Source organism: Salvelinus namaycush, chromosome 4, assembly GCF_016432855.1.
Source record: "Salvelinus namaycush isolate Seneca chromosome 4, SaNama_1.0, whole genome shotgun sequence".
Classification (NCBI taxonomy): domain Eukaryota; kingdom Metazoa; phylum Chordata; class Actinopteri; order Salmoniformes; family Salmonidae; genus Salvelinus; species Salvelinus namaycush.
Window position 1 is genome coordinate 40755677 of NC_052310.1, and position 14301 is coordinate 40769977.

The window sequence follows — 14301 nt, forward strand, 5'->3', positions numbered from 1 at the left end:
GTATAAATAAATAAAAGAACATAAAATGTTCAATTAATTTTTTGCAAGGTGGTGTCGATGCTGAGAAAAACAGTTGTACTTCACTAAAGTAAAAAAACAAAACAATATTCAGTAAGTTTAGCATGGCTTTGCATGGGGACTCTTATTTAGAAAAATAAATCCGCGATCGTGCTCTCAGCATAATATCCTGCTGCTAGGAGAACGGTAATCTTATCCGGAGTGACTCGAGTCAAACGCTCTGCCGCTAAACCCCAATCAAACCTCCTCTAGCGACACCCTGTGCTGCAGCCAAGGCAACTAATACTCGCGATATTTTGTCTCGTGGTGTTGAGAGGAGGCGATAGCCAAGTGCGCAACCGGGGAGGAAAGCAGAGAGTAGACTGATGATTTTATTTCACATTTTTAAGGCTGTTTGTCACTGGTAAGGATCCTTTGAAATGCATCCATATTACTGTCTGCCATCAAGTGAATTGCATTGATGGGCCCTAAAGAGGCCTATTTTAGGGCCCCACACATTCATTAAACTAACCCCTTGTCACTTCCATTATTTGTTCCTATAACGATTATAGTAGCCTACACTGGAGATACAAAGTACCACAGACATAAACTACAATTGGAAAAAGTTTATTAGGGAGAAATCTTGGGTGATGCAGTACTGTATTAGTTAATCACAATCTCTATCACACAACAGAAATTAGCACACCTCACGCTTACTGCATGCATCCTAGGCTAGGCTGCTGGATTTGCAGGGCCTTGACAAAGCTGTCAAAATGTCAAAGTGGCACAGAAACACAGAAAACACAGAAATATAGTAAAAACCATGATGGTAGAAGGATATAGCTAGAGGAACAACTTGTAGCTCTCCTGAATGAGCAGTGGAAACAGCAACATGCTGACACAGAAAAAAAACTAAGTTCAACCCTTCAGTCCTGTTTATTTGTCTCTCCTCGTGGACAAAATATGTTATGCTGCTGCTTCGTGACTGAGCTGGAGACTTGTGTGATTGAACAATATACTATGCCTACTAAATGAATCATAATGGGAAAAAAATAAGAGTACGCATAAATCACAGTTATGGTAGCCTCCTTCTGTTCACTGGGAAGTTGAACACAATAGGCTTCACGATTGATTTTTTTGTTCATGATTGATTTCTTTGTTTCAAACATACTAACTAATCCCCCCCCCTCTCTCTCTCTATCTTGCTTTCTAATTTAAAGAGCCCAATATTGAGCTTTGTGGTTTGTTTTCATAAACTATTTCCTCTTTCATGAATTGAACTCAAGGAAAAGTTGACTGGCTCACAAACCTCTCTAAAAGGTGTATGTTTTTTCTTTATGTAGATTTATATATTGTGCGTGGCCTTTGTCTGCACATCTGGGTCTGTGGGGCATGCTGTTCACAGGTCGTCAGTCTCCCCATCGAAGGGCAGGGCATCCAACTCCATGTGGATGCTGCTGGGCTCACTGCTTCCCACCCAGCCTATAGGAGTACGGTTGAAGGAGGGTCGAGCGCCAATGTCATGCTGGTATACCACAGCTGGTTCAGGCTCCTCATGGGCCACCTCATTGGTGTCTGGCAGTTGGAAGGTCATGAGCTGAGAGGCCTTATCAAAGCCCCCAAATGGTGTAGCACTCCTAAGACAGATAAAGTGATGGGGAACAAAAGAAGATCAGACAAATAAGTTAAATGAATCTTGTATGGCAACTTCTGTAGATGTGCTTCACATAACTGGATGGACAATATAAGAGTCAGAGTTTTACAGGAAATTTTTGGGCACCACTATTTCACACTCATTTCAAAGAAATCCGAGTCGACCAGGCAAGGCATATAGGGGACTGTACCTGTTGAAAGACTTGTACTTGTGCAAATCAAGGTGGGCATGGGGGACTGGCATATGATATCTCATGCTGGATGTCAGCTCCTGGTTGCCCTTCATGGCCTTTTCCCACGGTGATACGTATGAGGGAACATAATCATGCCTTTTCTTGGCTTTGTCTAAGGCAACCTCTACTCCATGACTACCTGTAGGAGGAAGACAGTGAGTTCAGAAAACATATTTTCTATGAGATGATATCCAATTTTGATATATTGATTGCACTACAGGCATGGGCATCATTCACCCATTATTTTAGAGGGGGCACGAAGTACATGAGGATGGAGGGGGGGGTTTAGGTGGAAGTTGAAGAATTTAACATATTTCAAACACCTGAAATCGATTTTTCCTGCAATCTACAGCCATAATCATTATGCCTAATTATATGTAAAAAAAAAATATAAAATATAAAATATGCTTCTCTGCATCTCTGCTAAAATCTAGGTTGAAAGAGATGAGTCTTTTTCAGTACATTTAGTAATTGCTAGCTTTTCTAAAGTCTAGCAACCTTGCCAGCAGGCATGCCAGCTAAGATAGTTAGACAAGCTACTCTAACTTGATTGATAGCCTGAAATGGCTTGGTAGCTAGTTATGAAGTTGGGAGATTGGGAACCTATAAACCTATATGGTTCATTGAACAAGCATGGGAAACAGTGTTTAAACCCTTTACAATGAAGATCTGTGAAGTTATTTGGATTTTTACGAATGATCTTTGAAAAACAGGGTCCTGAAAAAGGGGCGTTTATTTTTTTGTTGAGTTTAGCTTGATCACATTCATTTACAAACATAACTCCTGGCCATCAACAGCAGCTAAAATCGTCCAGTCAGATCTTTTTATCAATAATTATGATAAAACTGGGCTTAAACATTTTGTTTAGTCATTCATTTAACGGGTCATTTGTAAAATGTCATCATCATATTCATCATCTCCAGCACCAACCCAACATCAACAGATGTGAAAATGGCGCCTTTCTATATTTTATAGTCAAAAAGATAGAGATCATTGGAAACACTTATCTTCCTCTATCTTTTTGACTACAAAACATAGAAACAAGCTATTTTCCCATTTGTTGCTGGTGATGATTAAGTAAAAAAATGTCTAAAACAGGATATATCTGAGGGGGCACGTGCCTTTTTAACCCCCATGGGCATGACACCCCTGACTGCAGGTCCATAGAACTCACTCCAAAATCACTCTGTAGTTTTTCTATGATCATGAGCTAGTTTGAATGGATACTGACCATGACCATGTTCTCCTGGAGCAACATCATCATGATGTACATGTCCCTGGTATCCATGGCGCCCATGCTCATTACCATGCTCATGTCCATGCTCATGATCATGACCATGTTCATTACCATGACCATGCCCATCTTTGCCTGGTTTGGGAGGGGGTACAGGAGGGCCTGATTGCTTGTCCACCATGTGGCCACTAGCATCCAACATCATTGTACCACCCAGGCTAGGGACCAACTTCTGGAAGTTCTCCTGAAATACACACAAGTATATAAAGAAGAAAAGTCACCAGACCGATTGTCATTCTGTACAGTAGCGGGCCGTTAATTTGCCATTTGTTCGCTTGCTGTTGGCGCAGTGTGTTATAGGGACCACCCACCGGTGGACGACTGCCGATTTCTACATGTAGAATCGGTTTGCAGTCGATGTGCAAATGATGTCCGACACTGTTCAGAGGTGCTAAGTACTCTCGGCTGGCAATCCTACTGGTTGTTGAAATATGCATTGGTAGCCTATCCATGGGATAACTTTTGTACCTCATCCGTTACCGATTTTCACTGCAATTGTTTTATGTTAAAGCTCTTTGGACAGCATTTATATTATATGAATTATACTATAACACTAACGTTTATTATTGTTAAAACAAGTTTATCATTTTGACTTGGATGATTTACCATTTTCTTACCATAGACTCACTGCCGAAGAGGTCAGGGTTGTTCTCGTATATGAACTTCTCCATACGTTTCTGCCTCATCTTGAACATCTTGGAGCCCTTGTTGGTGAAGAGGTGCAGCTCCTCCAGCATGGTGTCCTTGGGAGTCCTGATCTTCATCCCCAGGTCAAACTCTGACGCCTCAGGCTCAAACTCTGCAGATGAGAAATTCATACATTGTCTATTGATTTCTCATATTGATAACCTATATTATACTGGATGCACATGCTGTATAAGGCTCTATTCAATTAAACTTGGTGACTAGGTAAATGAAAAACATCATTCTTCTGGTGCAGCAATTGTTCAAGTTTGAATTTTGGACTCAACAATGTCTGCATTGTGATACAAAAAAAAACACTCAACAATGTATCTCACTATGCAGAAAGAATCATATTTTGACTTATTCTGGAAACCCTGGTTACCTGTTTGGTTTGAATTGCTCCCACGGTTTGCTTATCATTGTTTGAATTAATGTTACAGTACTTTAGGTGCATCATTTATCCTTCACCTAGAAAATACATCTGTGTCGATGTGATGTGATCTTTACATCAGAGCAGAAATTACGCTCAGCGCAGATGATTGCGTAGGAGGGGGATGCTCTCAGATTCTTGCTGTCATTACGGTGGAAAATTCATAAATCACTCTGTTCAAAGATGAACTGGCCATTCTTCAACAATGTGGAGAGAAGGAGAGAGAGCAGAGAACAGCTCCTCCCTAAGTCTGGACCTGGCTGAGCATGACTAGCTTTTAACTGAAGCTTTATGAGGTAAGGCCTGAGCCATTTTCATATCTGCGTTATCTCCATTTGTTCTATTCTCAGTGCTTATGGTCCATCTGTCAGAAGTCACAGGGCGTTGAAACAGAGAGGATGGGTGAAGAGAGAGAGTCTAAAATGCATAACACTGCACAGGGTCCACATCAACTCTAAAGCTACGGTAGCACGTATACGGTGCCTTCATAAAGTATTCACACCCTTGAATTTTTCCACGTTTTGTTGTGTTACAACCTGAATTTAAAATGTTGTATCACTGGCCTACACACAATACCCCGTCATGTCAAAGTGAAATTATTGTTTTAGAATTTTTTACAAATTAATATTAAATGAAAAGCTGAAATGTCTTGAGTCAATAAGTATTCAACAACATGGTTATGGCAAGCCTAAATAAGTTCAGGATTAAAAATATGCTTAACAAGTCACGTAATAAGTTGCATGGATTCACTCTGTCTAAATAGTCAAAAAGAAACAAAAATAGCTTATTAGCAAATAGCAATTTCTCAAACAAGAATTTTGCAAGGATTGTCTGGTTTGAGTGGGGAAGGGAAAACTGAAAATTAGCGCTTATTGGCAGAGAGGTTTGGAACTCTTTCTTACTGGTCTATTAACTAATTTACCGCTTGCCCACTGTGCACACCATGTCATTTTAACATGGAGAATTTAGTAATATTTGGTAGATACATTCATCAATTTTTAGCTGCTGAAAAAGACAATCAAAAGTTTTTTTGATTCCCATTGTGTTATCACTATGCTTTCAACCATCTAAAAGCACAACCAAATTCCAATGGAAAATCAATGTCTGATTTTTGGTTTAGTTCTCACTGTGCCTTCAACCATTTAAAAGCACACCAAAGTTCAAATGGGAATACAATGTCAGATATCTTGTTTATTTATACAACAACTTAATGTGTTATCACTGTGTTTAATCTAATAGCACAACTAAATGACCTGGACTGCAGTTATTTGAGATTACATGGTGCAAGTGAGCAACGCCGTTTGAGATTCTGTGTAGATTATTATAGCAATTGTGAACATTTCCACAGACCTGTGACCCTGAACATGTAGGTTTTCTATGATTACATCAGAAGACATTTACTGTCACAGTAACCTCAAAATGTGTCCATTGATGTGTTACTCGTTTTAAGTTTGAATGAATAATATAACATTAGTTGTTTGTAAGGTAGCCTTAATATTAGGCAATTTACTGTCTTACAAATGTAATAACTTATTGAATTGTGTTTCAATAAGTTACTACCAAATATCAACATTTAAAGGATATATATCTACTGTTTGGAGAGTTCCATCTGATCCACTGGCATAATCCTATTCTTTAACTTTTATTTTTGGTTGAGATGGAGATGTGAATCAACGTGTTTTCATTAACTCACAATCACTCATTTAAAATCAAGCGAAGCTTGAAACTCTAGGCCTACACTGAGTTTACAAATCATTAGGAACACCTTCCTAATATTGCGTTGCACCCCCTTTTGCCCTCAGAACAGCCTCAATTCATCGGGGCAAGGACTCTACAAGGTGTCAAAAAAAGTCCACGGGGATGCTGGCGCAATATTGACTCCAATTCTTCCCACAGTTGTGTCAAGTTGGCTGGATGTTCTTTGGGTGGTGGACCGTTCTTGATACACACGGGAAAGCGTTGAGTGTGAGAAACCCAGCAGTGTTGCAGTTCTTCACACAAACCTGTTCTCCTGGCACCTACTACCATACCCTGTTCAAAGGCACTTCAACATTTTGTCTTGCCCTTTCACCCTCTGAATGGCACACATACACAATCCATGTCTCAATTGCCTCAAGGCTTAAAAATCATTCTTTAACCTTTCTCTTCCCTTTCATCTACACCAATTGAAGTGGATTTAACAGGTGACATCAATAAGGGATTGTAGCTTTCACCTGGATTCACCTGGTCAGTCTATCATGTTTTAGTTGAATCTGAATTTCAACAATAGCTGTTGACGACTTCCCAAATGCTGTATTGGCCTAAATAGGATCTTTGATGATATATGATTGATAAAATATGGCTACATTTCATTTGCTCTACAGAACAAACTATTTGGAATGACTTCGATAGCAACAGTGAATCTATTAAGTGTAGATTTCTCTACAATCATTCTCACGATAGCACATTGGTAATAGTCAGTGAAACATATCAAAACGATGCAGGGCTGGGCTTTGTGAAACCATGGATGGGAGACCGAAGGGATGGCCGTAGATAGATCAACTCTCCTGTTGGAGATGCTGCCCAGCCTATTGTTTTTTTTATAGTGGATATCACGTTGAAGATTTGACAAGGTTTGTCTATGATGAAAATTGGTTACCATGATCGCATAATCCAATGTATTTGCCACGTAGATTCCACGTCCCAAACATTGAAACAATGTTGATTTAACCAGTATGTCCCCAATAGGTGGTGATGTCACCAGGCAGGCTAAAACTCCATCCCACTGAAACAGGCTGAAATTTCAGGGGGTCTTTTCAAACAGCTCTTACACTAAAAGGGCGTTATCATAATTTTCACAATTTCACAGTATTATAACAACCTCATAGTGTGGAAATTTATACAGTACCAGTTAAAATTTTGGACACACCTACTCATTCAAGGGTTTTTCTTTATTTTGTAGAACAATAGTGAAGATATCAAAACTATGAAATAACACATATGAAATCATGTAGTAACCAAAAAAGTGTTAAAGAAATCAAATTATATTTTAGATTTATATTCTTCAAAGTAGCCACCCTTTGCCTTGATGACAGCTTTGCACATTCCCACATATGCTGAGCACTTGTTGGCTGCTTTTCCTTCACACTGCAGTCCAACTCATCCCAAACCATCTCAGTTGGGTTGAGGTCGGGTGATTGTGGAGGCCAGGTCATCTGATGCAGCACTCCATCACTCTCCTTCTTGGTCAAATATCCCATACACAGCATGGGGGTTTGTTGGGTCATTGTCCTGTGTCACGATCGTCGTAACATTGAAGAGAGGAGGACCAAGGCGCAGCGTGATAACAATACATATTTAATTAACGAAGACGAAAACGAAGAACACTTTACAAACAAAACAAAACAACAAACCAACGAACGTGAAGCTAAAGAACAAATAGTGCTGACACTAAACACTACACATAGACAATCACCCACGAACTACCTAATGAATATGGCTGACTAAATATGGTTCCCAATCAGAGACAACGATAGACAGCTGTCTCTAATTGAGAACCAATCTAGGCAACCATAGACATACATACATACACCTAGACTAGACACTTTAACCAAATAAGCCACAGCACCCATAAACATACAAAAAACCCTAGACAATACAAAACACATACATCCCCCATGTCACACCCTGACCTAACTAAAATAATAAAGAAAACAAAGATAACTAAGGCCAGGGCGTGACAGTACCCCCCCCCCCCCCAAAGGTGCGGACTCCGGCCGCAAAACCTGACACAGAAGGGGAGGGTCCGGGTGGGCCTTCTCACAGCGGCGGCTCGGGTGCGGGACGTGGACCCCACTCCACCATAGTCAATATTCGCTTTGGTGGTGCCTCTGGAGCGGGGACCCTTACAGCGAGTCCCGGACTGAAGACCATCCTAGAGGGCGCCACTGGACGGAGGGGCAGCGCCGGACTGAGGGGCAGCGCCGGACTGAGGGGCAGATCCGGACTGAGGGGCAGCTCCGGACTGAGGGGCAGATCCGGACTGGCGGGCGGCTCTGGCAGCTCCTGACTGGCGGGCGGCTCTGGCAGCTCCTGACTGGCGGGCGGCTCTGTCAGCTCCTGACTGGCGGGCGGCTCTGGCGGCTCCTGACTGGCGGGCGGCTCTGGCGGCTCCTGACTGACGGACGGCTCTGGCGGCTCCTGACTGACGGACGGCTCTAGCGGCTCAGGACAGACGGGCGGCTTTGACGGCTCAGGACAGACGGGCGGCTCTGACGGCTCCGGACAGACGGGTGGCTCAGACGGCGCTGGGCAGACGGGCAGCGCAGGTGGCGCTGGGCAGACGGACAGCTCAGACGGCGCTGGGCAGATGGACAGCTCAGACGGCGCTGGGCAGACGGGCAGCGCAGGCGGCACTGGGCAGACGGGCAGCGCAGGCGGTGCTGGGCAGACAGCAGATTCTGGCCTGCTGAGGCGCACAGTAGGCCTGGTGCGTGGTGCCGGAACTGGTGGTACCGGGCTAAGGACACGCACCTCAAGGCTAGTGCGGGGAGCAGCAACAGGACGTACAGGGCTCTGGAGACGCACATGAGGCTTGGTGCGTGGTGCCGGAACTGGTGGTACCGGGCTGGAGACACGCACCACAGGGCGAGTGCGTGGAGGAGGAACAGGGCTCTGGAGACGCACTGGAAGCCTGGTGCGTGGTGTTGGCACTGGTGGTACTGGGCTGGGGCGAGGAGGTGGCACCGGATAGACCGGACCGTGAAGGCGTACTGGAACTCTTGAGCACCGAGCCTGCCCAACCTTACCTGGTTGAATGCTCCCTGTAGCCAGGCCAGTGCGGTGAGGTGGAATAACCCGCACTGGGCTGTGCTGGCGAACCGGGGACACCATGCGTAAGGCTGGTGCCATGTACACCGGCCCGAGGAGACGCACTGGAGACCAGATGCGTTGAGCCGGCTTCATGGCACCTGGCTCGATGCCCACTCTAGCCCGGCTGATATGAGGAGCTGGGATGTACCTCACCGGGCTATGTACACGTACAGGAGACACCGTGCGCTCTTCCGCATAACACGGTGTCTGCCCGTACTCTCGTTCTCCACGGTAAGCACGGGGAGTTGGCGCAGGTTTCCTACCTGACTTTGCCACACTCCCCGAGAGCCCCCCCCCCCAATACATTTTTGGGGCTGCCTCTCTGGCTTCCAGCCGCGCTTCCGTGCTGCCTCCTCATACCACCGCCTCTCGGCTTTAGCTGCCTCCAGCTCTTCACAAGGGCGGCGATATTCTCCAGGTTGTGCCCAGGGTCCTCCGCCGTCCAGAATTTCCTCCCAAGTCCATGAGTCTTGCGATCGCTGCTGCTGCCTTTTACCACGCTGCTTGGTCCTTTGTTGGTGGGTGATTCTGTCACGATCGTCGTAATATTGAAGAGAGGAGGACCAAGGCGCAGCGTGATAACAATACATATTTAATTAACGAAGACAAAAACGAAGAACACTTTACAAACTAAACAAAACAACAAACCCACGAACGTGAAGCTAAAGAACAAATAGTGCTAACACTAAACCCTACACATAGACAATCACCCACGAACTACCTAATGAATATGGCTGACTAAATATGGTTCCCAATCAGAGACAACGATAGACAGCTGTCTCTAATTGAGAACCAATCTAGGCAAACATAGACATACATACACCTAGACTAGACACTTTAACCAACTAAGCCACAGCACCCATAAACATACAAAAACCCCTAGACAATACAAAACACATTGTTACGGATACAAATATTCTGTGTGTATCCTGTGTGTTTCTTTTCTCTCCTTCTCCCCTACTCACTGGTGACAATCATCATTCCCCAATCAGTCATCAATTAGTCGCTAATCAGAAGACACCTGCTCCTTTTCCCTTACCCAATCACAGTTCCTATCCCTTGGTTTAAAAACCCTGTCAGTTGTTTTCTCAGTAGCTCAATCTCTCTGTCAATGCCTCAATCTCTCTGTCCCATTACCATCCCCCCTAGACTGTCGGGCCAAAGGGATTCATAACATAAGTGGGGGCTCATCCGGGATTTGTCTTTACTGACACCCATGCCGCTCGTGCAAATTGTTGTAGTGGTCTAGTTCGGTGTTGAGCGTTATAGCTAAAGTAGCATTAATGTTTGCTATTTGTTGGCTCTTGTGTGTTAGTTCAAAATGGCTACATTTGAATTGAAATCCTTTGTGGATAACCCTTCGTGGGATGTTTTTGATAAATGTCGTAGAGTTGATTTAATGACCTTGGCTGACCATTATTCGTTATCGATTCCGCCGAGTTTAGTTAAAGCGGAGGTTAAACAACTAGTGTTGAATGTTTTGTTGGAAGAGCAGGTACTTGTATTACCGCTGCCTGAGTCTACTACCCCTGTAGGGGATGTTGCTGTTCCTCTAAGCCCAGTGGTGTCTGAGGGCGAGGCTAAAGCTCCAGCCACATTGCCCCATTTTGATCCACTCTCCCCACAGTCAACCGGTGATGCCAGGCGGGATGTCCGTTCCATACAGTTCCAACTGGAGGCGGAAGAGAGAGCCCAAATTAGGCGAGAGACTCTCCAATTGTAGATGTGTAAAATTGAGGCAGAAAAAGAGGAAAAACGAGAACAGCGGCAGTTAGACTTGGAGGAAAGGCGAGAACAGCGGCAGATGGAGTTAAAAATGCGACAGTTGGAACTGGAGGCAGAGACAGCGAGGCTCGCCTTCGTTCCTGCTGTGACTGTTAGTGAGGCGTCCTCACCAGCTGTAGCTTCCAACACTTTTGACATTAGTAGGCAGATTGCCTTGGTACCTTTGTTCAGAGAGTCAGAGGTTGACTCCTATTTTTGTGTATTTGAACGTATAGCCGTAGCATTGAAATGGCCTGAAGAGGTATGGTGCCTATTACTTCAGTGTAAATTAACTGGTAAAGCCCAAGAGGTTTTGTCAGCGCTACCTCTGGAAGACAGTTTGAATTATGAAGTGGTCAAAGCTACTGTTCTTCGCGCCTATGAGCTTGTGCCTGAGGCATACCGACAGAGACCCCTAGACAATACAAAACACATACATCCCCCATGTCACACCCTGACCTAACTAAAATAATAAAGAAAACAAAGATAACTAAGGCCAGGGCGTGACATCCTGTTGAAAAAACAATGATAGTCCCACTAGAGCAAAGCAGATGGGATGGCGTATCGTTGCAGAATACTGTGGTAGCTATGCTGGTTAAATGTCCCTTGAATTCTAAATAAATCACAGACAGTGTCACCAGCAAAGCACCCCCACACCATCACACCTCATCCTCCATGCTTTACGGTGGGAACCACACATGCAGAGATCATCCGTTCACCTACTCTGCATCTCACAAAGACACGGCGGTTGGAACCAAAAATCTCAAATTTGGACTCAACAGACCAAAGGACAGATTTCCACCAGTCTAATGTCCATTGCTTGTGTTTCTTGGACCAAGCAAGTCTCTTCTTATTATTGGTGTCCTTTAGTAGTGGTTTCTTTGCAGCAGTTTGTCCATGAAGGCCAGATTCACGCAGTCTCCTCTGAACAGTTGATGTTGAGATGTGGCTGCTACTTAAACTCTGTGAAGCATTTATTTGGGCTGCAATTTCTGATGCTGGAATTTCTAATGAACTTATCCTTTTTCCTGTGGTGGTCCTCATGAGAGCTAGCTTCACCATAGCGCTTGATATTTTTTGCGACTGCACTTGAAGAAACTTTCAAAGTTCTTGACATTTTCCTGATTGACTGACCTTCATGTCTAAAAGTAATGATGGACTGTCGTTTCTCTTTGCTTATTTGAGCTGTTCTTGCCATAATATGGACTTGGTCTTTTACCAAATAGGGCTATCTTCTGTATACCACCCCTACCTTGTCACAACACAATTGCTCAAACGAATTAAAAAGGAAAGAAATTCCACAAATTAACTTTAACACACCTGTTAATTGAAATGCATTCCAAGTGACTACTTCATGAAGCTGGTTGAGAGAATGCCAAGAGTGTGCAAAGCTGTCATCAAGGCAAAGGGTGGCTACTTTAAAAAATCTCAAATCTCAAATATATTTTGATTTGTTTAACACTTTTTTGGTTACTACATGATTCCATATGTGTTATTTCATAGTTTTGATGTCTTCACTGTTATTCTACAATGTAGAAAATTGTACACATAAAGAAAACCCCTGGAATTAGTAGGTGTGTCCAAACTTTTGACTGGTACTGTATAAAACACAGAAAAATCACATTTTTGACTGCAACCTTTAATAATTTAATCAACCTTTAATCAACCTTTAACCTTTAATAATTTGGTGGATTTAATAATGTACCATTCCTGTTTGTTTTCATGCCATTAACATTTGCTGTTCACAAAGGACAATACTTGTGTTTCAATGACCGTTGCTGCATTTTGTGATCCTGAACTATCCCTTTAAAAGCCAACACTAGTTACGTCATTCAAAGATGATTTCTGTCTATGTATGTTATAAGTTATGACAGACGTGGAGGGGAATGCGTTTGAACACTGGTCAGCTTGGAGCAGCATGCAGTGCCACAATGTGTTAAAACACAGCTTTCTGCTTAGGCCTTATTGCTATATCTGTCAGGACACTTGACACAAAAAGTGTAAGAGCAGCACAAATACACTTAACTGATGTCAAAGGAGACCTCCTATATTTACTTTTTTACCACTTAATGGGTGGAGGGAAAACACCTGTCATGATTTTTATAAAAATGCATTATGGCATCACCTGAAGTATGGATCCTGTGACTCAACAGCTGAGAGGGAGGGGAGGGTAAACCATTACTGCAATGACTGTAAAGGACAGATTGTAATTGTGCTGTGGAATCTAGGAGATACATGTTTGTGTGTGTGACAGGGCGCTGGTCATTAGGACATGTTAAGTGCAAACATGTGGAGGAGCTTCTCTGACAAGTGCACAGAGATCTTAACAAAGTCCCCCAATGAACAAAATAATTAGGTTATAAATAACTTCTCTTTCCATTCTCTGTGATGTGACCCAAAAAAACTGTCAACAGTGGATCCAGTCTCTTGGACCAGCTGCTGGCCCGTAGGGAGACCAGGTCTCCCTGAGAGTTCTCACCTTCGGAAGGTGTCTTCCTGCCTGCCCTCTATGTTTACCAGTTAGTACACTATGTTACTCTTGATAATCCCATAGGCTAATATTGATCAATGTTACTGAGCAGAATTGAATGTATGGTACTGTATGGTCTCTCACATAGTTTTGAAGATATCCCTATAATCATTTGTTAAAGATATGCAAGAAATATAGCAATAAGGCACGAGGGGTGTGTGGTATATGGCCAATATACCACGGCTAAGGACTGTTCTTAAGCACGACACAACACGGAGTGCCTGGTTACAGCCCTTAGCCGTGGTATATTGGCCATATACCACAAACCCCAGAGGTGCCTTATTGCTATTATAAACTGGTTACCAATGTAATTAGAGCAGTAAAAATAAAGGTTTTGTCATACCCGTGGTATGTGGTCTGATATGCCACGGCTGTCAGCCAATCAGCATTCAGGGCTCGAACCATCCAGTTTATAATTTTGTACATATAATGTATTGTGTTTTTGAGCTCACATGTTTGTGCCTTACCATCTTGAGTGACATGTGACAGGTCAGTGATGATCTTAGAGGGCTTTTTCCTCTTGTTAGGAGGGGCAGGTCTTCCATGAGGCATAACTGCAGACTGAGAACACAAGTAAACAGGAATAGTTTTACACTCAATAGTTTTTTAAAAACTACTTGTGGAAAGGAGACAGAGAGAGGAGAGGAGTGATAGTCTCTAACCATTGCACCATTTAAAGACCAACCAACCACCAACCCTGCTTGGGACGGACACTTATGAGGCCATGCAGACTAGATGCAGACTGCACCTTGCTCATTGTTCAAAGTGCACGCCAATGGCTTCAGAGTCCTAACATTCCCATAACCAACAGATGTCTGTCCAAGAGGAAACATATAGACCACTGTAGGTTTCAGTTCTGTTTGGT

The 14301-nt window shown here is 43.4% G+C and overlaps 1 protein-coding gene across 1 annotated transcript; it reads right to left on the reverse strand.

Annotated features, from left to right (window-relative positions):
- Window positions 1–1396: 1396 nt before the first annotated feature.
- LOC120045615 (myozenin-1-like) lies at window positions 1397–13988 on the reverse strand. The gene is made up of 5 exons (XM_038990520.1): window positions 13904–13988; window positions 3795–3976; window positions 3115–3361; window positions 1842–2022; window positions 1397–1634 (listed from the first exon to the last, which is right to left on the reverse strand). Exons 1-5 carry the CDS (start codon window positions 13986–13988, stop codon window positions 1397–1399), a joined length of 933 nt encoding a protein of 310 aa, XP_038846448.1.
- Between the last annotated feature and the right edge of the window lie 313 nt (window positions 13989–14301).

Bases quoted from the DNA above. Each gene is read 5' to 3' on its own strand.
- LOC120045615 (XM_038990520.1), bottom strand. From the start codon at position 13,988: ATGCCTCATGGAAGACCTGCCCCTCCTAACAAGAGGAAAAAGCCCTCT. The intron at 3,977-13,903 runs GTAAGGCACAAA...TCTCATCTGCAG, and splicing joins GTCACATGTCACTCAAGATG to AGTTTGAGCCTGAGGCGTCA. The intron at 3,362-3,794 runs GTAAGAAAATGG...TGTGTATTTCAG, and splicing joins TCTTCGGCAGTGAGTCTATG to GAGAACTTCCAGAAGTTGGT.